This window comes from Typopeltis vanoorti, chromosome 14 (genome assembly GCF_054136105.1).
Source record: "Typopeltis vanoorti isolate ZY-2024b chromosome 14, IOZ_Tvanoo_1.0, whole genome shotgun sequence".
Lineage (NCBI taxonomy): Eukaryota > Metazoa > Arthropoda > Arachnida > Uropygi > Thelyphonidae > Typopeltis > Typopeltis vanoorti.
Genome location: NC_143562.1, coordinates 31,680,241 through 31,707,918, shown reverse-complemented (window position 1 = coordinate 31,707,918; position 27,678 = coordinate 31,680,241). Strand labels below are relative to the sequence as shown.

General features: G+C 34.4%; 1 protein-coding gene across 4 annotated transcripts in view; it reads left to right on the top strand.

Moving 5' to 3' along the window:
• Positions 1-27,678, top strand: part of LOC150099341 (uncharacterized) — a 62,906-nt gene that overhangs the window by 28,701 nt on the left and 6,527 nt on the right. For all 4 annotated transcript variants that reach the window (XM_090403967.1, XM_090403968.1, XM_090403969.1 and 1 more), the window contains 9 exons: positions 4,551-4,756; positions 4,915-5,070; positions 6,180-6,223; positions 7,569-7,632; positions 11,876-11,974; positions 14,127-14,246; positions 15,236-15,361; positions 15,463-15,549; positions 16,701-16,772. In XM_090403967.1, the coding sequence (XP_090260093.1) occupies positions 4,576-4,756; positions 4,915-5,070; positions 6,180-6,223; positions 7,569-7,632; positions 11,876-11,974; positions 14,127-14,246; positions 15,236-15,361; positions 15,463-15,549; positions 16,701-16,772 (949 nt within the window). In that variant the 5' untranslated portion in view covers positions 4,551-4,575. The remainder of the gene's footprint in view (positions 1-4,550; positions 4,757-4,914; positions 5,071-6,179; positions 6,224-7,568; positions 7,633-11,875; positions 11,975-14,126; positions 14,247-15,235; positions 15,362-15,462; positions 15,550-16,700; positions 16,773-27,678) is intronic.

The following is a 27,678-nucleotide window of genomic DNA, read 5'->3' as shown; positions in this document are numbered from 1 at the left end:
TGATGATTGGAGTAGAGCTCTCATAGTACCCATATATAAAAAGGGAAATAAAACTGAATGTGAGAATTACAGAGGTATTTCCCTACTGAGTGTTCCTGGCTAGATCTATGCAACTATACTTGAGAAACGATTGAGAAGAATTGTGGAAGAAAAGCTTGGTGAAGAACAAGCTGGATTCAGGCCAAATAGAGGCTGTCAGGATCAGATTTTCACTTTACGACAAATAGTCGAAAAAGCATGGGAATATAACAGAGATCTGTATTTAATTGTCGATTTTGAAAAGGCATATGACAAGGTGCCAAGAGAGAAGCTATTCAATACGCTGCAGTTATATGGTGTCAATGGGGCATTATATCAAGCAATACTTAGTCTTTATTTGAGTTGTAAGTCAGCAGGTAGAATTGAAGGAAGTACAGGAAGATGGTTTAATGTTAAATCTGGTGTGAGACAAGGATGTACATTATCCCCTCTGTTATTCATTATCTATATGGATCACATTATGAAGGAAAGTGGTATTAAACATGATATCAAAATTGGAGATGTTAATGTCAGCTCTTTGCTTTATGCGGATGATGTTATACTTCTAAATAAATCCGCTACAAGTCTGCAAGATTCTCTGACTAAATTGAATAGCTGTTGTAATAGATATGGTATGAAGGTCAGCAATAAAAAGACAAAGACAATGAAAATAGGCAGAATCATTGAAAATGTCAACTGTGTTGTGAATGGAGAACCTGTGGAACAAGTAAAACATTTCATCTACTTAGGCACGATTTTTAATGAAGATGGTAAATTAAATATAGAAATAGACAACAGATTCAGCAAAGCTGGTATGGTGGGAAGTCAATTGAATAAATTCATATGGAATAAGAGAGAAATTAGTCGGAACACTAAATTAGCTGTATACAAGACAGTGTTCAAACCAGTTTTAACTTATGGATCTGAGAGCTGGGTCAGAAGTAAAAAGACTAGAGACTGCAGATATGAGAGTCCTGAGAAAGATTATAGGCGTGAACAGATGGCATCAATGGCAATATCATATTAAAAACGAGGATATTAGGAAAGAACTTGACATTGTCAGCATCCAGGAATGCGTTAGCAGAGCTAATCTCAGGTGGTATGGTCACCTAAACAGAATGGGCGAGGAAAGATTAGCAAAACAAATGTTCTCTGCCAGGTTGGCAGCAAAACGACCCAGAGGAAGACCAAGGTATAGGTGGATTGATACGGTACAAAGTGCCTTAGACGATAGAAATATAAGATCTGATAATGTTTGAGTCTTGACAAGTAACAGACTGATTTGGAAGAAAATTGTAGATAGGAAGTTAGTAATGATGTTGTTTTTTTCATGTAGTACTATCACATCCTGTACACCCCTTGAGGGTACATGGCAGGAATTTGATGATGATGCATTGTCATTTCTCAGTCACACATATTTGTTACAAGTCATTTGAGTTAATAAGTCCAACAAAAGTTTTGCCTTCTCAGAAATGGTGTGTGATCCAAGTTGAGGGAATGTTCTAAGTTCTTGGCAGTGAGGAGTATTTGCTTGCTTAGCTTTATGTTGTTTGTTACGTGTGGTTTGTTTTATGTTTATCTCCTACTGAATACGTTGCCCCACTCTTCGACCATGTAATCAAAATTTACAAGTGATTAAATAAAATGGTACTAATTATATATTGGGTTTAATCCTTTATCCAAGTGTAAGCAAACCAAAGTTTGCTCCTGAAGTACTTTCAGGACTGAGGCAACTCGTGGTAAAGGTGGTATAAGTTCTCATCACTTGCCTTAGTATCTCACATAATGCAAAGCATATCTCCTTGTGGACATGTATAATGCTAAGCATTAAAGAAAGGTCCACTACCCAAACTGGTTTCGACCTTTATTGAGGTCTCATCAGTGGGAGCTAGACCCAAAGGTGGTGATACTAAGGTGGAGGTAATGGAGAAGTCATATTTACCTATACGAGTTGCCAAAGGGTGTCACACCCTATTATTAAAATTCTCTGGATTAGAGTCCGCAAGGACTTTAATCCGCAAGGAGATGTGCTTTGCATTATGGGAGATACTAAGGCAAGTGATGAGTACTTATACAACCTTTACCACGAGTTGCCCCAGTCGTGAAAGTACTTCAGGAGCAAACTTGGTTTGCTTACACTTGGATAAAGGAGAAAACCCAATATATAATTAGTAGCTTAGACAAGTGAAAAAACTTCCTTTAATAAAATGGTTTTAAGGAGAATGGTGTAAATGTAGATTTTTATATAGAATTTTTTTTATAATGCCTTGGGAGTCATCCTTAAAGGGTGTAAGATTTTTTAAAAATTTTTTTTAGACTTTTTGATCATTTCTCTGTCACGAAGTGTCACTGAGCTGCAGGTTCCTCTGTAGGCAATGTTGGAATTGTCACATATTTAAAGGAATCAAGCAGTTATGCCTTTACATTTTCTAGATACATTTATGACTGCTTTTAGGAGCAACCAAAGTTCAGCTGAAGCGACTATGTCCATCGGTGTCTTGTGTTCGATTTCACAGTATAAAAAAGGAACCTTTCTAAGGGCTTTTCAGAATTAATGTGGTCTCTCACATGGATATGGCCGTATTTTTTTTTTCTCCCCCAAACAAGCAAACTGTCCCCGCGAACATCGATATAATATACAGTACTCGCCAATATATCAATCACAGGATTAACCATGTAGTATATGCCAAAACTCAATCGACATGATAATATCAGAGAAAAGGCAAAGGAAGATTTGTGTTTTTTGTAAGTTCGATAATTTCATAACACCATGTTTAGAAATTAAGGGAATGTGATTAGATTATAGTTTGTATTCAGCATTTAAAAAATTAACAGTTTACAGATTTTTTTAAATGTATTAAAGTGATGTGTTTCTATCGGAAAAATCCAACCTTTTTCTGAGAAATTATTTTTGACTTCTTTTTGATGTGGCAGCTCTCTCGCATCACATTTTCCAATCTCCTTACAGACACTATTTTAGGAAACTCTCTTTGCCTGCTACTTGTATAAGGATTACTTTTCTCCTTTTGATTATTTTCTGTGGTGTATTGATATGCATTTTCCAAGATCTTTATCAGAAAAATATCTTGTTGTTGAATACTTTGATTCAAATTTAATAAGTCCATTTAAATTTAATAGAAATGGATGGACTTCTTATTTGTTTTTGTTATCTTTTTACGTACTTTAGTATTATAGGATGTTTATGTATAGGAATTTGTTTGAAAAATTCAATCCTTCTGAGAACGAGTCAACAATCATGGTGTCATCTCTCGGTGGGCTATAATGTGCAACTAACGCCTACTTAGGAAAATATTTGCTTTCAAGGGACATTGAAAAACTAGTCATTTTTATTAAGTGGTAATCAAAATCAGTGACTTTGCACAAATACACTCTTGATGCACTATTATAACTTTTTTTTAAAGGTGTATGTTCCATTAATATACTTCGTTCATTATTACCAATTCAAGCATTTGTATTTTACTACGTTACTACGTGTAATTACATCGTTTTGATGCCTCTGTAACACAGTTGATAGTGATGATATCCTTTAGTTGGAAAGATGCGGATTCGAACCCCGAGGCACATTTATAACTTGTTAACTGAAGGGAAGTTAGATGGCACAGAAAGATGTGACAAGATTTTTCCTCGCTGAAATTTTTTTCTTCTCCTTTTTGTGAAATAGACATAATCCGAAGCAACTATAGGCCACAATTCCAACTATCATCGTCTTGATCATCCTTAGATAGCCCATCATCTTAGTTTTCTTGTTGTTATGATATACAGTTGCTGTTACTGCTTGATTTAGTTTGAATTATTTACAATTTATTATTCTCCCTTTTCACTGTCAAAAACAGGATTTTTAAAAAATTTAAAGCAGTTACAAGGAGAACATTTGAACGAATTTGAATTTATATGAATGTACATTCGAATTTATAAGAATTCCCTTGTTTTTGTTACATGCATAAACCCTTATTCTAAAGACCTTTAAAAATTCCAGATTTTTTTTTTTTTTTTAATTATATGAAGAATATTACAAAATGGCCAGAGAATTTGAATAATCGGATTATTATTTGGGGGGGGGGAAATTGTTCAAAATACCTCAGTTTGTAGTGTATTTTTAATAAAAATATCAATAAAATATCCTTCCACTTATAACATGACTTACTGTACTGATCTAAATAATCCTGGATTAAGTGCACTATATTAGTTTAACAGATGCCTGTATTTCACATTGTCGTTACAGGTCTTTGGACTTAAATATTACTTAATAGATTCCCTTTTCACTCCCAATTTACTGTATGCCAATAACTGTTTTAGTTATTACAATAAAGATAATTTACCAGAACCGCTGCTTTCGACTTCATATGTTCTCTTTCTACGGAGAATCATTTGCAGTTTTTATAATTAATAAAAAAAAATACTGATTTACTTTGAGAGAACTCTCGGTTAACTTTAAAATTTTGCCATTTAGTAGAATTATTGCAATTTCTTTCTGTCTTAACAAAACCAAACTGTGTTTTCATTTGTTTTAGTTTTTTTTTCAACTGAACTTTCAACATGAGGAAAAAATGTACAATAATTGAATGGCATCTTCGACACTTAGAAGATGAGGATATTCCTGGTTTGCAATGGATCGACAAGAAGGAAGGTTTATTCAGGATACCTTGGTCTCATGCTGCAAGTGGAAAGTGGCAGGAAAGAGACACGACATTATTCAGAATGTGGGCGCAACACAAGGGTAAATATATTTTGAATGATATTACAGTTGCCATTTCTATGACGGTGAGAAAACGTTGGAAATATTGTTTAGAAAAAATGTTGCTATGGATTTTATTCTCTCTATAAATGACTGTGTACAAGATTTAGTTCTTAGACAGATGTCATTTTGTCACGCAGGAAAACTTGAAGACCGAGAAAAAGATTACAAGAAGCTTAAAGCAACGTACAGATGTGCTTTGAATAGTCGGCGTGAATTATCAGAAGTTCGAAGTAGACGAACTAAAACTTGCAGAGTATGGAAATTAGACCTTGGAGAGAAAGCGAAAAAATCGCGTAAGTGTATATGAGTTTTCATTTATGAATATTCCCCAGTCTATTAATAATAATAATAATCGTATGATGATACATGGCCGTGAGTCCCCTTTATGGGGAGGTACGGCACCATCTCAGTCCCCCCCCCCCCAAATTTTATCCGAGCTCCGGAACCGGCGTAGCTGAAGAATCAGACCTATGGCTGGGTCAGTATTCCTGACTGTAATTCGTGTGTGTTCATGGGGTCGGTTTTGCCTGCTTGCGGGATGAAAACCCCCAGATAAACTGGTGGGAAAAACCCTGCTGTTCACGCCCAAGACCGGCTAACTTGGCTATGGCTGAGGAAGATCCTTAAGCTCCTCGCTTCGTCGACGGGAATCGAGCCTAAGACACTCCTTCCCCAGGCATATGGTTGCGAAGCTCACTGCCATTAGGCTAACCGCGCGAACAGTCTATTATTAATGAGAATTAAAATTAAAGATGAGAATTCTTCAATTGTGGACAATTTTAATTCGATTCCTTTTTCAGTGTTGAAATTAGCTAGTTTTAAATGTTATGACGATTAGAAACAATGTTCATAGTGGAATTCATAATTATAATATTAATATTTTAATTTTAACATCAAACCCACTTTATACTATTCTTTTATTGTTGTATTATAGATGGTAATACCACAAGTTCTGTGCTAACCTACTGATTCCAATATAATATTTGACGTCGGCGAAACTTGCTAATTGAATTGAGTATCATCATTATTAGCACTGATGAAGTTACCATAAAAATCGTCAGCTTACTAATACCCAATTTAACTTAAATTGTCAAGCGAATAAGGATTCGAAAGCCTATACTTGGAAATTCACGACAAATTCAACATTAGTCAAGGGTCTCAAGAGTCAAAATAAAACTCACATAATAAAACTAAATAATTAATACTAATTGTAATCTGTGCAGTAATATTACAGATGTTTTGCAATACTGACGACGTAATTTTAGGCTTGACGTGTTTCTTATGTCATTTTGGTCCTATGATTTAAAAATTTTAGAAACGTACTTTAAAATAACAGTTAGTAATTTATAATTAGAAATCTTCATTTACAAACGAATGTCCATATGTATTTTTTATTTTGCAGAAGGCACTGTAGGAAAGAAAAAGAAGACCAAAGAAACTAAAACGGTACAGTTTGATTTCTCAATTACCATACATGATTGTGTGTGTGTGTGTGTGTGTTGTACAATTTAACTTTGACACGCGTGTATAAAATTGAATTTATTTTTGAATTGTCTCGTAAAAGTTTCTTGCATGTCAGGTGCTAAGGTAATTTTATAGCAAATGCATCAATGGAGTTTTTTTTTTTTTTTTTTTTGACAATAAATAAATAACAATTCTTTGACACCTTTTATTCCAAAGGGAATAAGCGGAACTCCCTTAACCCTAACTAACTTTTGGAAATTGCTAGGCAGTCTGACTCCACCCCTTGTAGTCACCAATAGTTGAGTGTTTAGAAACAATTTGGGGACTTCCAACTGTTTGTGGACCTCGGTGAGGTAGACAGCTGCTACCATCTCGAATTCGTCAACCGTAACTAGTACAGTATTGTGTAACTCGTATCGTTTAAAAGTGTTTCAGTTCTACTGTCGAATTTTCTGAGTTGCGAGGTTAACCTCCACTTTACATACCTTCAGAACACTTCATTTCATTCATCTGTTTTTAATCTTTTTTTTTTTTTTTCCAAAGAAGAATATTTGTGAATTCAGAATCAGAAGTCATCTTTGATTCTGAAGGCTGCTAGATGGCAGAATACAAATTGCAGAAATCAGATTTTTTTCCCCGTAAGGAATCCAAGGTTATAACAGGTTTTGATAACATAACTGAATTACAAATAAGTGCGTGGCAAACCATTCAGATAAACATGAAGTACACACGCAATTAACAGATAGAATATCCGTGGCTGGCTTCATTGCGGTAGTTGATTAGGTAGTAAATCTAGACTAGAATAAGAACAAATAAGTGCAGTAAATGATAAAAATACCATGTTCACTGAATGAATGATTAACAAAAGAAATCATTAAAGATAAAACCAGAGGGAAGAGAAGTATAGAAAGACATGTGTGTGTGGGGGGAGGGGAAAGATCATTTCATGCTAGAATAGGCGGGCCTTGAAAGAAGAAGAAAACGGATATGTCTCGTTTTTATTTATTATTGATATTGCTACCGTTTTTCATTTAGAAATAAAAACATTCAGCTATTATTAAAATAAATTTATAAAACAAACTTTTCGACCATTTCAAAACATTTACATCCACCATTTATCCTCTTGTGTCTGTTTCCATCTTCGCTCTATTGAATTCTCTGTATCTAACAATTCTAATCTTAACTTCCGTTATAACTTGGAAGCTTCGCATTTTACTGAAAGTTTACTCGTTTTATTGCATGTTCATATATTCGTGTTATTAACAATCTAATATTCTACGAACAAAAATGTATAAGTTATTCTATACTAATTTATTTATTTATTTAGTGTGCCTCTGCAATTTCCCAAGAAGAGAACAGGACTTCGCAATTCGAGCCTTCGTTTATGGATTGTAAGTTTAGTTTTTATTTATTTTATTTTATTTTTTAATGTAAATATTTTGTTATTGTTAATGTGATCGAGTTTTATGATATGAATCTACTAAATGATGAGGAACGTAAATACTACAAATGTTTCGAAAATACAAACATAAAATATTAAACCGCCTTAGAAACAATTGATCACATGTTACGTATTCAATATTATAGCCAGTGATCGCAGCGCTTTGTCTAATTTCGATCAATGTTTTATTTTTATTTTTATTAATGGTATTATTCTGAAAACAGCCACTGAGATTAAAGCTAGTACGAAGTGCATTGTGATTCCACGAAGATTTCCGACTGTTTTTGAGTCTTATTTTATATATACTTGTTTTATATCATGAGGTTGTTTCTCAGGTTAAATGTCCAGACACGTTATTACTTGTCTGAGATGGGTACGTGTTTAACTGATTCAGTCCGTGTAAGTGTTGAAAAATCACATGATTTACAGACTTCAAGCGGGGCTGGATCATACGTCTGATTTCATGCTTTTTGAGGTATTCTTCACCCAATATTAGCAGTACGAAAGAAAAGAAATTCAAGAACTAAGTAAAGTTAGTTCTAGAATTTACTTTGTAAACTAAGTAAACTTTGCTAAGCAAAGTTTACTTAGTTTACTTGGAAAATTTTGTTAAAATATTGCCAAATGTACTCCTGAATAGTTTATTTTTGTTTGTTGTTTCTGTTGGCTAGCTCTGCATAACACTGCTAATTATTCTTACTAATTTTACGACTTGTTTTCAGTCCATTCCATTTATATGATTTCATGGTGATTATTTTTAACCATCCGTTGATTGACTCCAGTTGACATTCTTCATAATTCTTTTTCAGTTTTCATTCAGCAAAATTTTCTTTTATTTATACATAATTATCTCAGATCTTTATTTTTCTGTATTGCCGATTTCAACGTCCTGCTATTTTATTTGCTTTTAGACATTTTACTTCTCTTTTTTTTCACTGTTAAAGGTGGAAACGATTTTCGTCACCCGGTCTGAGACCACCAACCTTCTTACGCAGGAGGCCTGAAGTGACTTAAAAACGTACCGGGTTTAGTATCTCCAATAGAAAACCATATTATTTAACTCCAGTCTCCAGGTGGTACGATACTAAATGTACGATAGGTTTACAACATTTTGTAGTCGAGATTCCTCTAAATATTTATGTTCCTGCTACTCTAATATTTTCGGTTTAGTTTCAAATTTACATATGCGTTTTGTTTCGTTTTTTCTTTGCCGTTGTTTTGTTTTCCTTATTGATATTTCCATATTAAAATTATATAGTTTAATCTAGTTCCACATGCAATTTAAATATTTATGTTTGAGGGTAATCTTTATTTTCTGCAAATAATGCATCCTCTCCATATCCAAGTTGAAATTATCCTTTTTGATTTTTATTCTATTTAATTGCCATTTCTTGAATTCAGTTATTATTTTATCCCTAATTATGAATAAACATGGACTTACGAATAAACAGTATTTCCTTGTCCTTTCCTTAAATACGGGAATAAACATGGGCTTATATAATCTCCTTGTCCTTTCCATTCCTTCTAAGGGATTTTCTGTGCACCCATTTGTCATGCACATATCTTTAATCGTTTTAAAAACTCGCAGTGGTGTATTTCTTACGATGAATTAAGAAACGCTTTCCACAGAATCACAACATAATATAATTTGATTATGCCAAAAGCTTTTCTAATTAAGCGAGTGCCTATTTTCAAGTTAGTTAATGCTAAAAGAAGCTCCGAGTATTATTTTTGGGAATAAAAGACGTTAGGCGATTTTTTTACATGTTCTATTGATTTCTTCATTTTTATAATAAAAAATCCAGGTCAGTATATTTATCTCGTTACGGAATGTTAGTTGTCATTATCCCGTTTTTTTTGCAATTCCTTCTGCCTCTCTCCTATCCTGCCATCTTGTGTTTCGTTGTTCTCCATTCTTCATGAAGAATGGAGAACATGAAGAATTATTTTCTTTTTTTTTTTCTGGGATTCATGCCAGTAGAATTTCTTCTCTGTCCATTCTTAGTATGTGCCCAATTCACTTCGACTGCATTTCTTTTTTTTTTTTTTTAGTATCAATACTTTTTGCGTCATCTATTTATATAACTCATAATTTGTTATACATTATAGCCAAAATTTTAATATTTTACGATTTATAGAGTGCTGTTGAACCATCCCTTCCTCTAATCTTCAAATAAGTGCTCTCCCGATAAGCTTTCGGTGCATATATATTAAATTTGGAAAGAAATTTGATAAGACTAGATCACATTGTGTTTGCCAGACTGAATGGTCTGGTGGATAAACGTCTCCACTCACGAAAGGCTGAAAATCTTTCGTGGGTGGAATTGGATGGGGAAAAAAAATGCTTTATTAATTAATTAAAAAAAATCTGTCTTTGCATATTTTAACTAATTACAAATGCCTTACACTAAACGGATGAGTGCAAAGATCAAACCTAATTTTTCTGTCTCGCTATTATCTGGCATACTTGAAGTTTCTAAAATTTGCTTGGCACATACCTCCGTAAGAATTATTATTATGACTATTTTATCCCCATTTCATTAGGAGCCATTAGTCTGATTAAGAGTGGCAATGGGCAAGAACACCACTGATTACCTACTTGCTAATGTGGTGTAGCGAACTGTAAACGTTACACAACCATAAAGTTAAACTAAACAAACGTGTTCGAATAGAGTTTTATGTTTAAAATAATGAAGGCTCTCTTACTTGGAGACATTTTCGGTGAGGATCAAGATTTTCACCAAAATTTAGCATGATTTGCCAAGCATGGCTTCGTAAACCTTTATATTTTAAGATAAGGGGCCATCTCTGAAAGTTGTGCTGGAGAAAGAGGTGGTAGATAATGAATGTATTTCAGATAGTAAATGAGTTTAATCAGTGATATGATGAACTTTGTGGCACCTAAAATAGACCTCTTATGACGAATCTGCTGACTCATGTCTAAACACACAACAAATATGTACGATATTTGTTGTGTGTGAATTGCCTGTATTTCCTGGCCGGCTTGCCTGGTTGATAGATAAAGCCCTGAAGGTTCTTCTTCACCTGCTAGAAGCAATTCGAAGCCAGTTTTTTTCTTTTTTTTTTTTTTTTTTCAGAGCTTCGTCGAAACTGACTGAACTACAGAGGCTCTTAGAATTCTTAATTCTTAACAATGAAGATGGCACTTGGGTATGATTTCTATTAGTCAAATTTTTTCAGTGACATTCGTGACTGGGTCAAGTGTAGCGGTTAGCTAGAAGATTTGGATATTTAGTACAAAACATATTTACAAAAATAGACCAACGCTCTTTGATCACATTTGAGGTTAATCACGGCTACATCAGCACAGATTGCCATGACGTGCCAAACATCAACTATGGCAACCTACATTATCGATTGCCATGGCTGATGTTGGGCTTATGTAGCCGTCCTTCCTAGGAACCGATCGTGTGTTATGTATTCTTGTTTCTACTGGCCTGAACCTCCTGTTGACTCCTCGTGGTTCACAGTTTCCACGTATGAATGCTGAGATTATCTTACTTCCAAGTTCCCTTTGGTTCCTAGGTGTGAGTTTCTTGGCTTACGTAGCATCATTTCCATCAGTTGATAAGTGCCAACGGCAAATTTTGGGTATTACTCTTTTACTAATGTCACGAAGATGTGGCATCGATATAGCAACCCGTGATAATACTTCTTTCAAAGTTGTTTCAAACAATAGTGGTCGATTGGTAGAGCCTCTGCTACTAATGGCTCACGCAAAAAGTTAAGCAAGTTTGAGCGCGGTTAGTAGTTGGAAGAGTTTCGATGCTGTTGCCACACTCTCCCTCGATGAGTCTTTAGACTTCCTGGAGGTGTCAAATAATAATAATATACTGTATATATCCTTTTATCATGTCTTCTGGTGTAATTTTTCTTAGCCATTTTAATTGTATATATTACCGACTTTTTCTTTTGTTCTATTTTTTTTCCCTATTTTTCTCGCAAATATGGCTCTAAACGTAGTGATGTTTGGTTTACTCAAACTGGTTGAGGGGAGTGGGGTGGGATATAGGGGTACTGTTTTTCACGTGGTGGATTTCATCCACATAATAAAGTGCTTATTTATATTGCATGCTGCAAACCATTGTTGCCTTTAAATAATAATAATAAGTTCAATTGAATTAATATCTAGAATTTACGAGGGTAAATAAGGGGAACATTTCTGATTCCAGTCCAGGATGAAGCGGATCTCATCCCAGAGCCAGTAAGAGAGCTCGCCAACAACACAAGACATGAAGTTGGCCAAACCCCACAAAGTGAATATATGCATGGTAAGTAGAGAAACGAATTCAGTTTCAATTTCTTGCTTTTTTTCTTAAGAAATTTGCAGTAAAGTATATTTAAAGCATGCTATTTAGATAAAAAAAAAAGGCTGTTCCAAATGAGTGCTCGATCTATACATTATCGTGCTTTAATTCACAAGGGGTTTAGAATTACAATCACAAACCGTATCACTTTCCCGTTTTCTCTCAATGATAGCACAGAAAAAGAATTTTTTTCCCCTTCTTGTTTCAGTATTTAAGGCACGTGAGCATTTGTAATATTATGTTTTGCTTTATTCGTTAAGTATCTTAATGTAGCATGTAATACAAAATTAATCTGTGTTTCGGCATGTTGCTCACAACAAAAATAATTGAAACCAGTTTGTGGGTGGGTGGGTGGGGTTTATCTGTAACATGGATTACGGATATGGAAGGTAGCAAATTTCGTCTTGTAAAAGACGAAATTTGGAAATGGCCCAAGAAGAAATTCTTAGGCCATTTAGAAGAAGAAGAAGAAAATGGCAGACGATAGGTACTCCATTGAACTTCTTGTTGAGCTGTTTAGATCCAATTGGCATCACATCAGTGAAATATTGTTAGTTTCGAGATGCGCGATTTAATTTTTTTATTATATTAAATTATGTGATCTTATAAAAACATAGCAAATGTACATAACGCATACAGGCTAAACGCTAGTGATATGACGAACTTTAAAAATATATTTTAAAAAAAGGACAATTCATCCACATACCATACGTCTTTTGACACGACTGACAGAATATGTAACGGAGAGATTATTCGCCAATTTACCGAGAAGTCTCCTGATTTGTTGTCACTGAGAGAGATTCGAGCCTCTGTTAGGACCTGCATCACCGTTTAACTGCCACACCCTCATAATACAGATCTGGGTTTCTAAAGTATATTTGGCATGCCATTGAAAGGTATTTAAGCCTGCAGTAAGCATGGTGGTAGCGTTTTATTATTATTATTATTATTATTATTATTATTATTATTGTCGGACAAGGGGTCCGACAGGGATGTCCCCTCTCAGCAACTCTTTTTAATATCTACTTAAATGAAATAATAATAAAATGGAGTAAAAATTTACATCAAGGAATCAAATTTTCACCTACAGTTAACTTGAACACTCTCCTCTTTGCAGACGACCAAATAATAATTACAAATTCTGAAGATAACTTACAGAAAGCTATTTTAAATCTAAATGAGATATCCAAAGATTATGGTATGATAATATCAACGGAAAAATCAAAAACTATGGCCTTTAAAGGACAAGATCCAGCAAGAACTAAAATAGTAATAGATAACAAGATCTTAGAACAGGTGAATTCATTTAACAACCTAGAATGTATGATCACATATGAAAATGAAAAAGATATAAACGTAAAAATTGCAAAATATTTAAATATAACAGGTGTAATTAACTCTATATTTAAACCAAACCTAGTTCAAAAACAAACCAGGCTAAAAATATACAATACATTAGCCCTACCGGTCTTAATGTATGGAAGCAAAATCTGGACAACAAAACAAAAAGACAAACAAAGATTAACAACAGCAGAAATGAAGTTTATGAGAAAAACTGCAAAGTATACCCTATTTGATCACAAAAGAAACGAAGATATTATGAAAGAATTAAATCAAGAACCAGTAATAGAAAAAAAAAATATATATATATATATATATAAATATATATATATATATATATATATATATATATATAAACATAAATGGATGGAACACTTTCAAAGAATGAAAACAGAAAGATTACCAAAACAAGCCTTAAAGTACAAGCCATTAGGAAAAAGAAAACCAGGACGTCCTCTTAAACGATTCAACGATGACTTCTAAGGCCGGAAGAGGCCTAAATCCTTGATAGGTATGATGATGATTATTATTATTATTGTGCGATAAATATCGCACAATACTCTTGATTATAATAAAGGGATGGGGTGGGGATCAAACATCGGCAAATAAGCGGAGATTCTTGTTTTCTGGCAAACTTAGAATAAAAAATATTACTGGCTGATAACCCCCTCTCTTTATCGTTATTTCAAAATAACAGAAGGATTTGACAGAATAAATTTTTAAGCTTTGTGTACGAGTCTGTCATTAACTTTTTTTTTTCTTTTTAATCACCCAGGAATCGATCAGTTGTGTGAAATGCTTCCATCCTTTCAGCACTGCTTTAACTCCACGATAAACATTTATCCTCCAACACCACCAGAATCCACAGAGGGTGAAAGGTTTCGAGATACGAAAGGTACGTACGTTTCATGTTATGTTTATCTCGCGTATCGTAATATGTAGAAATATATTTTTGTTCCCTCACTTCTTCAGTTTTAAAATTCCTCGTAAATTTTAATTTTTATTTAGAGATCGTTTTTCTTGAAAACAGCATACTAATATAGCGTCACTAAATAAAATAATAATTAAAAAAACAAAACATTTTGTTTTTTTTTTTTGTAGTAATTTGTGTAACTTTATGTGCCCTTGATTTTACTGTGCCCAACCCGAGTATCCCGCTCTCCCCTCACTAGTAATAGTTTACTGTATATTGTAGCATGTAATCCATATTGCAATCAACGTTTATTGCCATTGGTTATCATAAATGAAGAGAAAACAATGAATATAATGCACCGACTGGTCACCAAATTAAGTGGTCTAATTAAAGAAGCATGGGGGAAATAATTATGTTAGGGAAAGTTGAGGGCATAAAAGTTGAGGAAAGAGAATGACGTGGAATGAATTCCTTGATAGCCATGGACTAGATGTCATTGGCGGCTAAGGGTGGAGATTGGCTGCCCTGCGTTCTTCAAAAAGTTATCGCTAAAAATGGCCTCGCCTACTCCCTTTGTGGAGCAAAAGGAATTAAATGATCGAATTTATTTTATTTAAGCAAAAAGTAACGTCGCGTCTCAACTGTTTTGCTTACAAAAGGAGATTTCCCTTATGACCCTCTTGCTACATGGGATGAGCAATAGCAGTCTAAATAGCACATGGCGTTTTCTTGTACTTTGGTTTTGAGCATCGTTGTTGATCATACACGCTTGGAAATATTGCATTTGTGTATTAAAGACAGCCCCTCCCCTTGCAATACGATTGACTCTGCTTTCATCTACTTGCTGTAATCTGATACACTCTAAGGCTATTTGATGTAATACGCAATCTCATAAAATGAACATTAACAGCAGAATGTCTAGTTTATTTCATTAATCTCCATCTCCTTTTGTTTTCTGTTCTTCTTTACAGAAGAGAATGATTTTGAATTCCTAAAAACTTTCGAAGAGCTAGGCCTTATTCCTGAACTCGACCCTTTGTCTCCATCGATGGAGACCTTGTCTTATATGAGTGCTCCTGCTCCCGAGCCCAAAACTGGTAAGTCACTTTTAACACGGACCTTGTTGCCGATACAGATTTCTTGTTCGTTATGAAGAATATTGTTTGTATTTATTCACAGATTTTTTGTTATCTTTCAGAGCCTCAACCATCTTATGACAACTCCAGCTTCCTTGCTTCTATCCGTGCATTTCTTCCACCCCCACAGATTCAGAGAACCATTGCTGGTAAGATATCCTGAATTATTCAAGTTAACATTTCAAAAGAGCTAGTAATTATTTGTACATTAAACCTGTTAGGCGAATTCTGCACATAAAAAAAAAAAAAAAATCTTTGTAACTGAATGTTCTGAATGAGGATATATTACCAGCGGGAGCAATATGTCTACATTCAGAATATAACATAGCATGGGAAAATGCTGAAATTTGTCATCTGGAATATTTCCATTGATATTTCTTCCCCGGCGACAGATGAAAGATGAATCCATTCAGGTCCACTTAATGTTAATTGATTTCATAATTCCCCCCCCCCCCCCATTTAGTTTACCCACTGATATTTCTACCCTTCCTAGCGATTAGGTCATCAATATCTACTTATAAAGGTTCTTTAAGACATTGCTTCCCAAATTGTGGGCCGCGGCCCCTTGGGAGCCGTTAGTTTTGTTCAGGGGAGCCGTGAAATAATGAAAACAAATGTAAAATGTTTTAAGACTAAGTAGATATATTTTTTTTATCTTAAAAGAAACGTATTTAATTTTTATTATTTCCTTTTTTGTTATTTTTTATATTTTAATGGAAAAATTCACACTTTGGTGTTGGTTCACAAATTTTGCTTCCTGCGTATTTCGGCTTAATGAATATTAGTAATTGTATGCTTATTCGTATAAGTTTCATTTCAAAAGGTATTGATAAGAAGCACAAAAAAACTTACAAACGCAAAATCTTGCGCTCATTTAAAACTGCCAAGTTTTTCGCGCTTTAAATTAATGTTTCATTGCTAGTGTACACAGGTGATGCGCCGGAAAGAAATACGCTTGATGTGCATGCTTTGTATTGAATTTAAATACAATAAATATTATAATAATATATGTATGTATTAGTTTGTTTTTTTTTTTCGATGAGGGGGGGGGCGTGAAATCTTTGAATGTTTCCAAAGGGGGCCTTGACATCCATAAGTTTGGGAAACACTGCTTTAAGAAATATTTTTTATTTATTTATTTACTTATTTCATATTTATAAAAGTAATAAACATCATCGATTGGATATGTGTATGTTATTCATGAAGCATATCATGAAATTATCATTAGTTGTATGTTTTTTTTATTATTTTTTTTATTTTTAATTTATAGTGTAAGTACTCAGTTATTATTATCTTTTAGAATCCGATCAGCAAGTTCCGTTTTCCCTACTCGATGATTTACGTGACTCATTTTTCTACGACTCCAACAATGGTAAATATATATATATTTTTTTTCCAAATTTTATATGTTCATTCATTTTCAAATATAACGAAATGAAAATGAATTAAAATTGTCCGAGTCAAAGTGACTCAGAGACTATTTCTAATTGCCTGACAACTTTCTTGCTACTTCTACTATAAATGTTGACATCATCAAGAAGAGTGGGAATAGTACCGAAATGTAATCGTCCTTTCAATCAATGATCGGTAGCACGTAAAGGCGATTATGCACAAAGCGATATGCTGATACTCGTACACAGTAATATATTAACGATTTATTGAAGACGAACGTTGATAGTTTTTCGGGAATTTTTTTTCTCTTCGTCGAACGTTTTTTATTTTTATTTTTTTAAGCTTTAATATTTTTATTATAAAGATGAACAGCCGAAAACGGAAGTGTGCTTTGAATACTGAGTTAGCGAAAAAGTCTAGTTGCCAAATCTAGTTATGTTTAATTCTTGGAATTTCATGTTTTTAAAATTTTTCAAAGATCTTGTCGTCTGACAGCACTCACAACTGTCTCTCTCAAAAAAAAAAAAAAAAAAAAAAAAAAAACTTAATATTATCCAATAATAAAAAAAAGAAGTGGTGTAGCTCCGTTACTTAATAAGCTTTGCTGTATTTTTTTTTCCCTTATTGTTTTAAAATCAGGAGCGACATGATTTCAGAAAAATTGTATATTAATGTTATTCTTATTGGTGGATTTGTAGACATGCGCATATATAAAAATGCTTGGACAAACGAAGCCACTTACTAATATATAATGGCGTTTCTGTGACTTGAAAGAGAGTGATACGTAACTGTTACTGTTTTCCTGTTCATTTATTTCTTACGTTTGATACAATTTCATTATTATAAAATGTATTTGAGAAGATCTCACTTTTTTTTTTTTTAATTGTGCATTCAAAAACGGCCACAAAATGACTATATACAGAGTACCATAAGATACGTGTTCTATATAGTAAACATGGTGTAATTTCTAAATGCGTTTGGTTGCAGGTGCTGGCGGTTAAGAAGCAATCTATGCATTATTTACTCAAAAAGCCCACGGGAGTCTTGATAATCAGGGCCGACGCTAGGCTGGACGTCGTCCGCCTGCAAAGCTGAAATGGGTGCTCCCAAACAAATGGCAATTTATTTATTTATTTTTATCATAATCATGCGGAAAGAATGTACAAGAAATAAATTAAATTACACACTTGTTCTTGAAAACATTTTATTAATTAAAATTTAAATTTCCTAGTTTGGATATTAACAAAATTGTCTATAATATTCTTAATGTCTAAGTTTTCACATATATCATTTTCAATAGCTATTAATGCTAGACTTTCAAGCCTTATTTGTTCTTAAATAAGTCTTAATTAATTTAAGTTTCGAAAACGAACGCTCACCGCTTGCAGGACTTCCAGCGCCCTCCAGCGGCAAAATCAGCGCAGTAGTAAATGATATATACTACTTATCAACAGTAACCAGAGCAAATGTAACTGAATTTTATTGTTTTTATTTCAAAATAGAAACCATCCCCTTGAAACGGGCCGTTATAGTTGTCCATCTTAAAATCCTATATCACATTACACCTGGTTAGAATTACTTACATTGGCGACATGACGATTTCACAGAGTTCTGCACCGGTTGAACCGAGCCAAACGACTACTAGCGCTTCAGCGGAATGAGACTCTAAGGTCCCGTAGAAAATACATTACGGGATAGGGTCGTTGCACAGGGCTGCTCTGAGCCGAGCGAAGCAGTGCGTTTGCTGCCTAAGAAGGCGAGTTCATGATAATCTTAGTGGGAGAAAATCTGATCTCTTTTTATGCAGAATATGTAAATTTGCAGCAATTATATTGACTTACGTAATTATTATTACTTAATTCGTTTACAAAAATTTAAAGAAAGAATGAAACTTCATACACTTCGAAACGGCGCCCACCTTGTAGTGGCGCCGGCCTGCAATGCAGGCCAGCTTCTGCCGGGCCCTGTTGATAATAATTACAATAAGAGAACAGTATTCTAGTTAATATCGAAAACATATAAAAAATATACTTTAAAATAACATTCACCGTGCATACTAAAACACTCATGACTAGAATCAGGGCCGGCGGAAGCGAGCATTCAGAGCATGCGAGCGACGCTACGAAGGGAGCGCCGCCGCCGGGTAACGGTTCATAAGTTCATTTTTAAGAAACAAAATTTTTATCATAAAAACAAAAAATTCTTAGAATGATCAATATTAAAATAAAGAAGGCCGGATAAACCGAATAAAATTAAAAAAAAAAAATGTATATAACCCTTTTAAAGTTCGTAAAAAATGTAACATTGAAACAGCCATCAGAAACGCGATGGGAAAGTAAAATTAATGCAATCCGCCCTCTACGATATCAGTTAGGAGAAATTTACGATGCACTTTTTGAAATTTTAAATAATGAAAATTTTAATAAAGAAACTCAGCATGAAGCACAGACATTATGTGCTAAAATAAAGGACTACAAATTTATTTGTTCTCTTATCACTCATGATTTACTTAACAGAATAAACCCTGTGAGTAAATGCTTCAAGACAAAAATATGAACATTACACTTGCTTTAGAATCTATTGAAAACTTAAAAATATTCTTACAAGAGTATCGATCAGATACAAATTTTAAAGAAGTTCTAAAAAACAGCAAAAGAACTGAGTGAAGAGGTGGATGGAGAACAAGAATTTAAAACAGGTACGGAAGTTCGACGACGAAAGGAAACACGACAATTTGACTACGAGCATCATGACGAAACGCGACAATCGCCAGAAGATAAATTTAGAGTGAATGTGTTTTATACACTTCTAAACGTTGCAATGTTAATAGAACGTTTTGAACAACTAAAAACATATTATGATAATTTCAATTTCTTGTATAAATTACTACAAATTAATAACGAAGATTTACGAAAAAATTGTGACGATTTAGAGATTCTCTTGAAGGACGGCTACAATAAAGACGTAAATGCAATAGAACTATATGACGAGTTATGTGCTTTCCGGGATATTTTTCGGAAGGATAATTTAAATATTCAAAACCCTTTCGATATTCTTAATTTTATTGTGTCCAATAATTTATCTTTCCCTAACTTTTCAATTGCTTTAAGAATACTATTAACCTTACCTGTTACTGTAGAGAGCGGTGAACGTTCCTTTTCCAAGTTGAAATTGATTAAAACCTACTTAAGAACAAGTATTCACAAAAGAGGCTGGTTAGTTTGGCGTTAATAGCTATTGAAAATGATATATATGCGGAATTAGACGTTAAGACCATTATTTCTAATTTTGTGAATATGAAATCAAAAACCTAAAATTTAAATAAAAAAATTTCAAGTATATTTATGTAATTTAATTTATTTTCTGTTATTCTGTAAAGATGTTATTTTTTGAATACTTATTAAATGTTCTAATTATTTCTGAATTCTTTTCTTATTTTCTCATCTATCTCGAGTTTCTTTTATTTTCCTAAAAAGATAGTTCCACTTATAAAAATTATTAAAAAATGTTTACAAGTTACTAAGAATTTAGTAACTTGTAAAATGCAAGAATTTTTTAAACTTTAGTTCAAATAAATTTTAACTTTAATTAAAATTCATTTTAATTTTGTTAGCGATTCGGATCGGTGAGAAGGCTATAATCCCTGTATCATTGTATTCAACGATTAAAGTGAAGTGGCTTTATCAAAATTTGCTTTAACTTTCGAGAATATTTTGAATATTCGGGTTTTTAACGATTATCCTGCCTAGTCAACACTCCCGGTTCGTTACATTTAGCGAACCAACGTGTGGCTGTTCGGTCAAAATTTATTTAAGAAATTTCAAATAATTTAAATTTTTATTATCTTAAAAGAACCACACACGCCAGGATCGTTACAGGGGCGCTTAGATAGAAATTGCATGCGGGCGACAAAGACCCTAAGCGTCGGCAGTGACTAGAACGAACACACTCCGAGAAAATCGAAACGGTTTCGTTTGGTTATGACACTCCTGTATACACGGCATACAGGAGTGTCAACTAAGCATAGAAGTCATAAAGAGTTTTGAGTTCAATTATTATTGATATGATAAATGACTTCTATGCTTAGTTTATTCGTTCATTTGTAGCATGTTTTTCTTTTGAATCGCACTGCCTAATTTGGCCACGTTTTAAAAACAGTCCTGATATTAACCGTTGATGTTGACTTGACAAATTTCAGTAAACAACAGCTGTAAGGCAAGTGCTAGACTCACAATTGAATTTAATAAGAATATATGGTAAATATAAATTATTATATTTATTATATATAATAAATATCATATGATATTCAATCAATATAATAAGAGCTCAAGCAGTTAAAATTCACCTATAATAGGTGCATTTCGCTTGCTATGTGCAGTACTCGATACATGGACTTATAATGTACTGAGACAGATGTCATGCAATAAAATAGTATGCCAACGTGTTAGACAGCCAAGAGCATAACTATTTGTCCTAATTTGAGTGAACTGTATGTATGCGTTTGCAAAATATGGAAATAGTCTATTTTCGTATTTGATTCTTACCACAATTAAAACACTTCATACACATCGGGATATTGATATCGGAAAGATTTGTGTCTAATCGGTGATTCTAAAAGTGGCTCACTAACAAGCATAATCCTTACGGCTGTCATTTGTCAGAACACTTGTTTAATCTCTTGGGACCGTCCATGTAAATGAAATTAGGTCAACACGCACAAACGTGAAACGAAAACCAATGAGAAAAATGAGAAAATACAGCAAGGCTCACTTACCTTCGAATTCTTATTGGCTGTTTACGGAACACGTGATAAGGAGTATGTCAAAATTATAATCGTTATCAGAGTTATGATTATTTTTAGATAATCCTCTTTATTTAACTCTTGTCAGCTAAGCGTACATTAATTTGTTTTTCTATGACTCACGAAGCGCTGGATTATAACTGACAAATAGGATGTAGATAATAGGGAAAAAAACAATAGGATCACACCTGGAAATCTGTTGAATATTCTGTGATAAAGTTGCGGGTGAAGGACGGCCAGGACCATCGCCAGATTAGATCGCGCCCTGAGGAAAACAATTCAGTATCGCCCCTGATGGATTATAAGACAAAAATATAAGAAAATCTCCATTTGCTATTTTGTTTTTATTACAAGAGAAACATGTATGCAAAACGATTATACAGATAATAATATTAATTAAATGTTTGCTCTACGGGATATCACACTGTCAAACTGCTTATAAGAACTTCTAAATTTGAATTATAAGCTATGTCCGCCTCTATCGATATAGTTGCTAGACCAACCAGTCTTTTCTTGGGTCATTGCTGTTCGCAAATAATTTTTAATCAGTTTAAGCTTGGAAAAACTTCTTTCCGCACTTGCTACGCTAACAGGAATTGTTAACGTAGCGACGGCGCCTACCGCAGTATGGCTGAACGAGTACCCTTAGTAAGCCACGCCGTGAGGCAGGCTGCCTCTATGCTACACCCTGTCGACGGTACTGAGGACGGCTAATAAGAATTCTGGGTTGAGATTCTTCGTATTAAGAAAAAGAATGAGCACAAGATATAAGTTTGAAATTAGCATTATTTGTTGGGCGTTAAGGCATTTGAAATCTTCAGAAACTTCTTTGAATCCGCTATACCTCTAGCAATAACAAAACCAGTTTGAGAAATATCGTAGGCATTTCACATCAGACTTTTCTGGCCCAAATCTGTTTAGGATAGGTGTTTAAAAATAACAGTAATAACGTGTTTTATGCAATCATGTAGTTGAAGCGAATGATTTTTTTTTTAAAGTTCCGTTTCTTTAAAAGGCCACACACACACACACACCTAAAAAAAATGACCATTGGTGTTTGCAGAATGTTCTCAATTATTTTGTCATTATAGCATGGGCTGATTGTGACGCTCATGGTTGAAGCAGCATCTGATTTTTCTACTGTGCTGAAGTTGTGAATTACTGCAAACATATCAGACCAGTGTATGATCTCTGTTGATTGAGGGAGTTTCTGGCCTGTTTTGAGGGATGAGAAACACGCGTTTCCAAAAGAAAACCCTACTGGTTCTTGAGACCAGCTAACTCGTTATTTAGGTATATGCTCCCCGCCTCCTAGGTAAAAGCACTATTTTGCCGTCCCTAAATTAAAGAAAATATGTAAAATTAAGAAAAATAATCAGTCTTTTTTATGGTTAAGATATAATTTTGTCGATTTTTGCAGCTCCCAGGCATTGCCTTAGTTCCTTACAACAACCATGGGTTAACTCACCTTCAGATGAAACAATCCTTATTGAAACATTCCTGTAGAAGTTTTCTATAAGAAAATACTTATCTGGATATCTTATTCATAGCAACTAACTTGTATATTTCTAGCTCTTTGATGGGGTTTGATCGATGAAAAGCCATTTCAGAGTGATACCAAAAGATTTCTTTTTTTAAAAAAATATTTAGTGCTATTAAATCTTTTAGTAAAACGAGATTGAACTCAACAGACGGACAGAGAATTGCTGTTTGGGTGCTCATGTGACATCCTCCTTTTTTTTTTTTTTGATGTGGTTTTTACCTACACATACCGGCCACTGAATTAGAAACCTTTATGCAGATATACGTAAACGTTACTTGCTTATATGCAAAATGCTTGGTCGCATGCCTGACCACATGTTTTAGGCAACTATTTAAGAATACTGTTGGTCAATAAATGTCAACAGTTGATCACAATGGGAAAAACGAAGGATCTTTCGGAGTTCGATTAAAGGGCTTATTGTGGGTATCCTTTATCGCGCCTGGCTGGGGCCACGCTTTTGAAAACAACAGAGCTGACTGGTTTCTTAAAAGGTGAGCTATCCTGGGTGTTTAATCAGTGGAAAAATAACCCACATTGTGTATGCAAGAGACGTAACTGCGATCCTAAGATAGTCTATGAGGAACAAGATCGGCGTCGTCTGAGAAGCTTGTGCAGACAATCAGAACTTCCTGTGTGCAGCAGTTGACCGAAGCATTTAATGAAGGCTGTTCAAACCCATATCTCAGCGAACTCTGCACAGGGAATTGAAGAGGATTGGTATTGGTAGTCGCATGCCTATATGGAAACCAATGAATAAAATAAAAGTTTCTAATTCAGTGGTTGGTATGTGTACAAGTTGTAAAAAAGCTATTATAACAGATGTGCTAAGGATTAGATAAGAATTAAATTAGACATAAATTCTGCTCTACAAACCAGATAGTGCTCTTCAAGCAACTTCACAATTCCAATAAGCAGGAGAGTTGTCTCGCGTCGGTTAATGAAAATCATTTACCATGTGAATGCCTCTTAAACTTGCAAACATCTGAGATATTTTCCAGATAATCCAACAGTGAGTAATTGGGTGTGAATGTGTTCTCGATGTACACTTGAATGCTATGTTTGTGATCTTATCACTTACATTTAAAAACTGTAGCTGATAACTTTTTTTTTTCTTATGTGACTCCCACCCACAAAAGATTTATTTTGTATCGTGAGGGTTAAGGATATTTCTATTTTTATTGATTTTTTTTTCCGATGAGGAGACAAGTGTTGCCATCTCTTGGTCCCTAACACAATGTCTGAAATAGTGTGAATTTTATGGTCGATTTTCTTGAGGAGAAAAAACTCACTTACCTATGCCTGAGATCGATTAACTAGAGAATAATTGAAGGACTTAAAGTTCCTCTGGTCAGTGACTAGAATCAAACCTGGGTCATTCTTCAGGCAGCCTGGTGCAGAGAATACAAATGCCACTTCCACTGAGCTATATGCTATTTATAATTAGTGATAATCTTGGGCCAGCTATCTCTGGTGGAAACTGAACTGCTCCCCTTAGTCTCCAGAGGATAGATTGGGCTAAAATGGCCTCACCCTACTCCCAATAAGAGAATAAAAGGAGTTAGCTGATTTTGTTTTTCATTTGTTGTTCATTTTTAGCATAGTCTGGAAACCCTGCTCTAGAGACTAAACATGGAATTTTTTCAAGCCACTTCAGGCCTCCAACCCAGTTGTCTCACACTGGGCAATAAAATTCATCTTCCCAATAAAGACAATCACAAACATCCATGCCCACAAGCAGGATTTAAACCTGCTGTTGGTTGGAGAGCAGATATGCCAACCATGCTGGCAACATGTCTGCAGAAGAAACATTACTAATAGGTTTGTTCTAATGATCAGTTAAAATAATGCCTTTTTTTGTATTTGACTCCTACTCATGGAAGCTTGTAGACCACACTCTAGAGGCTAAACATGGAACTTCTTCATGTCTTTCAGGCCTCCAATAAGCAGGATGGATGGTAGTCTCACACCAGGCAGTGACATTCATCTCCTGCCTGAACATTAACTTGCAATTCCTCCACCCCCCCCCCCCTTCAACACACGCACAGGCCGAACTGAAAGAGGGAGTTGGTCCTTTTGGGAATGGACGAGGGTAGCCAGTTCAGTGGCACTTTAAGTGCCACTTTGAGATTGGTTCTGCATTGATCATATGTTTTTCATCCCAATCCTTATATTTATGATTCACCTTTTCACAAAAAAATTGAATGTCTATGACATATTATAAAATGTCTTTTTCCAGACAAAATTAGCAGCTGAACTTGCATCAGGTTGCTTACGCTCTGCATTCCATAATGCAAAGCACATCTCTAGTTTCTACAAGTAAGACCTCACTTAAGGTCAAAATTGGTCTGGGAAACATCTCTATTATGTAAGGCAGCGTTTCTCAACCTTTCTAAGCCCAAGGACCAGTAAAATGCCTAAAACAACTATGGACCACTAAGTTACAGAGGCGTAGCTTGGGGAGAGGGGTGATACGCCACGGGCGGCACTTTTTTTGCGTTTAAGAAATCTTGCCATACTGTCTATAAAACAGCAACTGAGTGATGAAATAGACTTCGACAATGTCATCGACAATTTTACGAACAGAAAAGCAAGAAAAATAACATTTTATAATGTTGGAATTAAAGTTTTACTTAAAAAATAAACAGTGTTTTTAATTTATTTCCCTATACGTCGTTTTGACTTTTTGTAATTTTTTTAAAAACCAATGGGAATTACCAACATTTCGGAAAAACTGTGCCATTTATAACATAATAAATCTAAATGCATGTTTTGAATACATATGGAAACGTAATTAAATTGGAAGTAAACCATTAAAAGTGTATCAAATAAATAATATAATATAATTATGTTACTACTTACTTTTAATGAGATGGTTGAGCTTCTCGGCCCTTGCAGAGTTGCTGGATATCTGGCTCAATATTGGTCAACGTCAGTCGAAGATAGGGACACACACTAAGACGAAGTCTGTATTTTGCTTTTATTTGAAGGAGCGATGAAAATCCTTCCTCACAAAGATAGATTGTAGAAAACTGCATGACGATTTTCAATGCTTCTTCAGATAATTCCGGAAATTCACTTCTCACTGAAGGCAAGATCCAAAATCGAACCAAACCAAGATTACGGAATTGCATTTTAAACCCACTGTCACTTGAAAGTTCAATTAACCATTCTTTTTTCGATAACGAAAGGTCGTTCTCGTGACTGCAAGGCTGAAATGGATCGTGAACCCACAGAAATTTCTTATAAAAGTTATTCGGAAAATATGTTTCAAAATTCCGTTTCAGATTTTTGAGGTGGTCAAAAACCCTTTCCAGAAACTCAGAATCAACAAAATTATCATTTTCCACTAAAAAGGATTCCAATGTTGGGAAAGGTGCAAATTTTCTGTCTTTTACATAATTAACCCATAAAACTAGTTTTTTTTTTTTTTTTTTTTTTTTCTCGAATGCCTTTATTTTGTCGTAGGCATCAGGAACAGTTAAAGAATTTCCCTGAAGGGAGAGATTTAGTTCATTTAATTTCAAAAAAATGTCTGAAAGATACAACAAGGAGTGATGCAAAATCAGAATTATTCATTTACAAACAATAAAATTTCGTGCCTTAATTGAAATAGCCTTGTTAGTACTTTGCCCCTGGAAAGCCAGCGAATTTCAGAATGAAGCAAAAGTTGTATATATTAACTGCCCATTTCATCGCAGAGTACTGAAAATAACCTGTTATTTAACGGTCGAGCTTTAATAAAATTAACTAGCTTTACAGCGTTGTATAGCACAGTTTTAAATTCTGGTGGCATTCCTTTGGAGGCTAACACTTCCCTATGTATGGTACCCAATTCATATAGAAACAACCCCACTATGCCTGCCTGTAAGGGAGTGAGCCTCATCCGAACAGAAGCCTATACATTTTCCTCACTGGATCCCTTTGTGTATTATGTAATTATTGAGTGCGAAATATTTCTTCTCCAGTTGTTCGGGATGGCAAAATTCTACAAAACAGAATATCATCATGAATGCACATATCTTACGTAGCACATTAACTGCGCGTCATTTGTAACATCTTGTCTATTTTTAACGCATAATAAGGGCTCTTCTTTAACTCTTTCGATTAACTGAGATTCTACGTCACCTGCCATATCATTAATTCTGCGACCGACAGTGTCATTTGAAAGAGGAATCAAATCAACATCTTTTAGTAACTTGTTGCCAAACAGTTTTTACCACATCTTTCATAGCTGGAAGTAGCAAATTTTCCCCGATAGAATGAGCTTTCCCTGTTTTCGCTATGCGCAAACTTAAGAGATAGGATGCTTCCAGTGTCTTGCTATTAATGGAACCCATGGCCGAAACTATATCTTTCCCATGATTTAATGTCCCTAAGCGTCGCTGAAAAAATTCAATTGGCTATTTTTTACAACACAATGTTTAGTTTCTAAATGTCGTCGGAGTTTCGCAGGTTTCATGCACTCGTTCGACAACACTTCATAATACAAAACACATTGAGATTTCTGTTCACTTTCATCTTCACACCAAGTAAACCCGAATT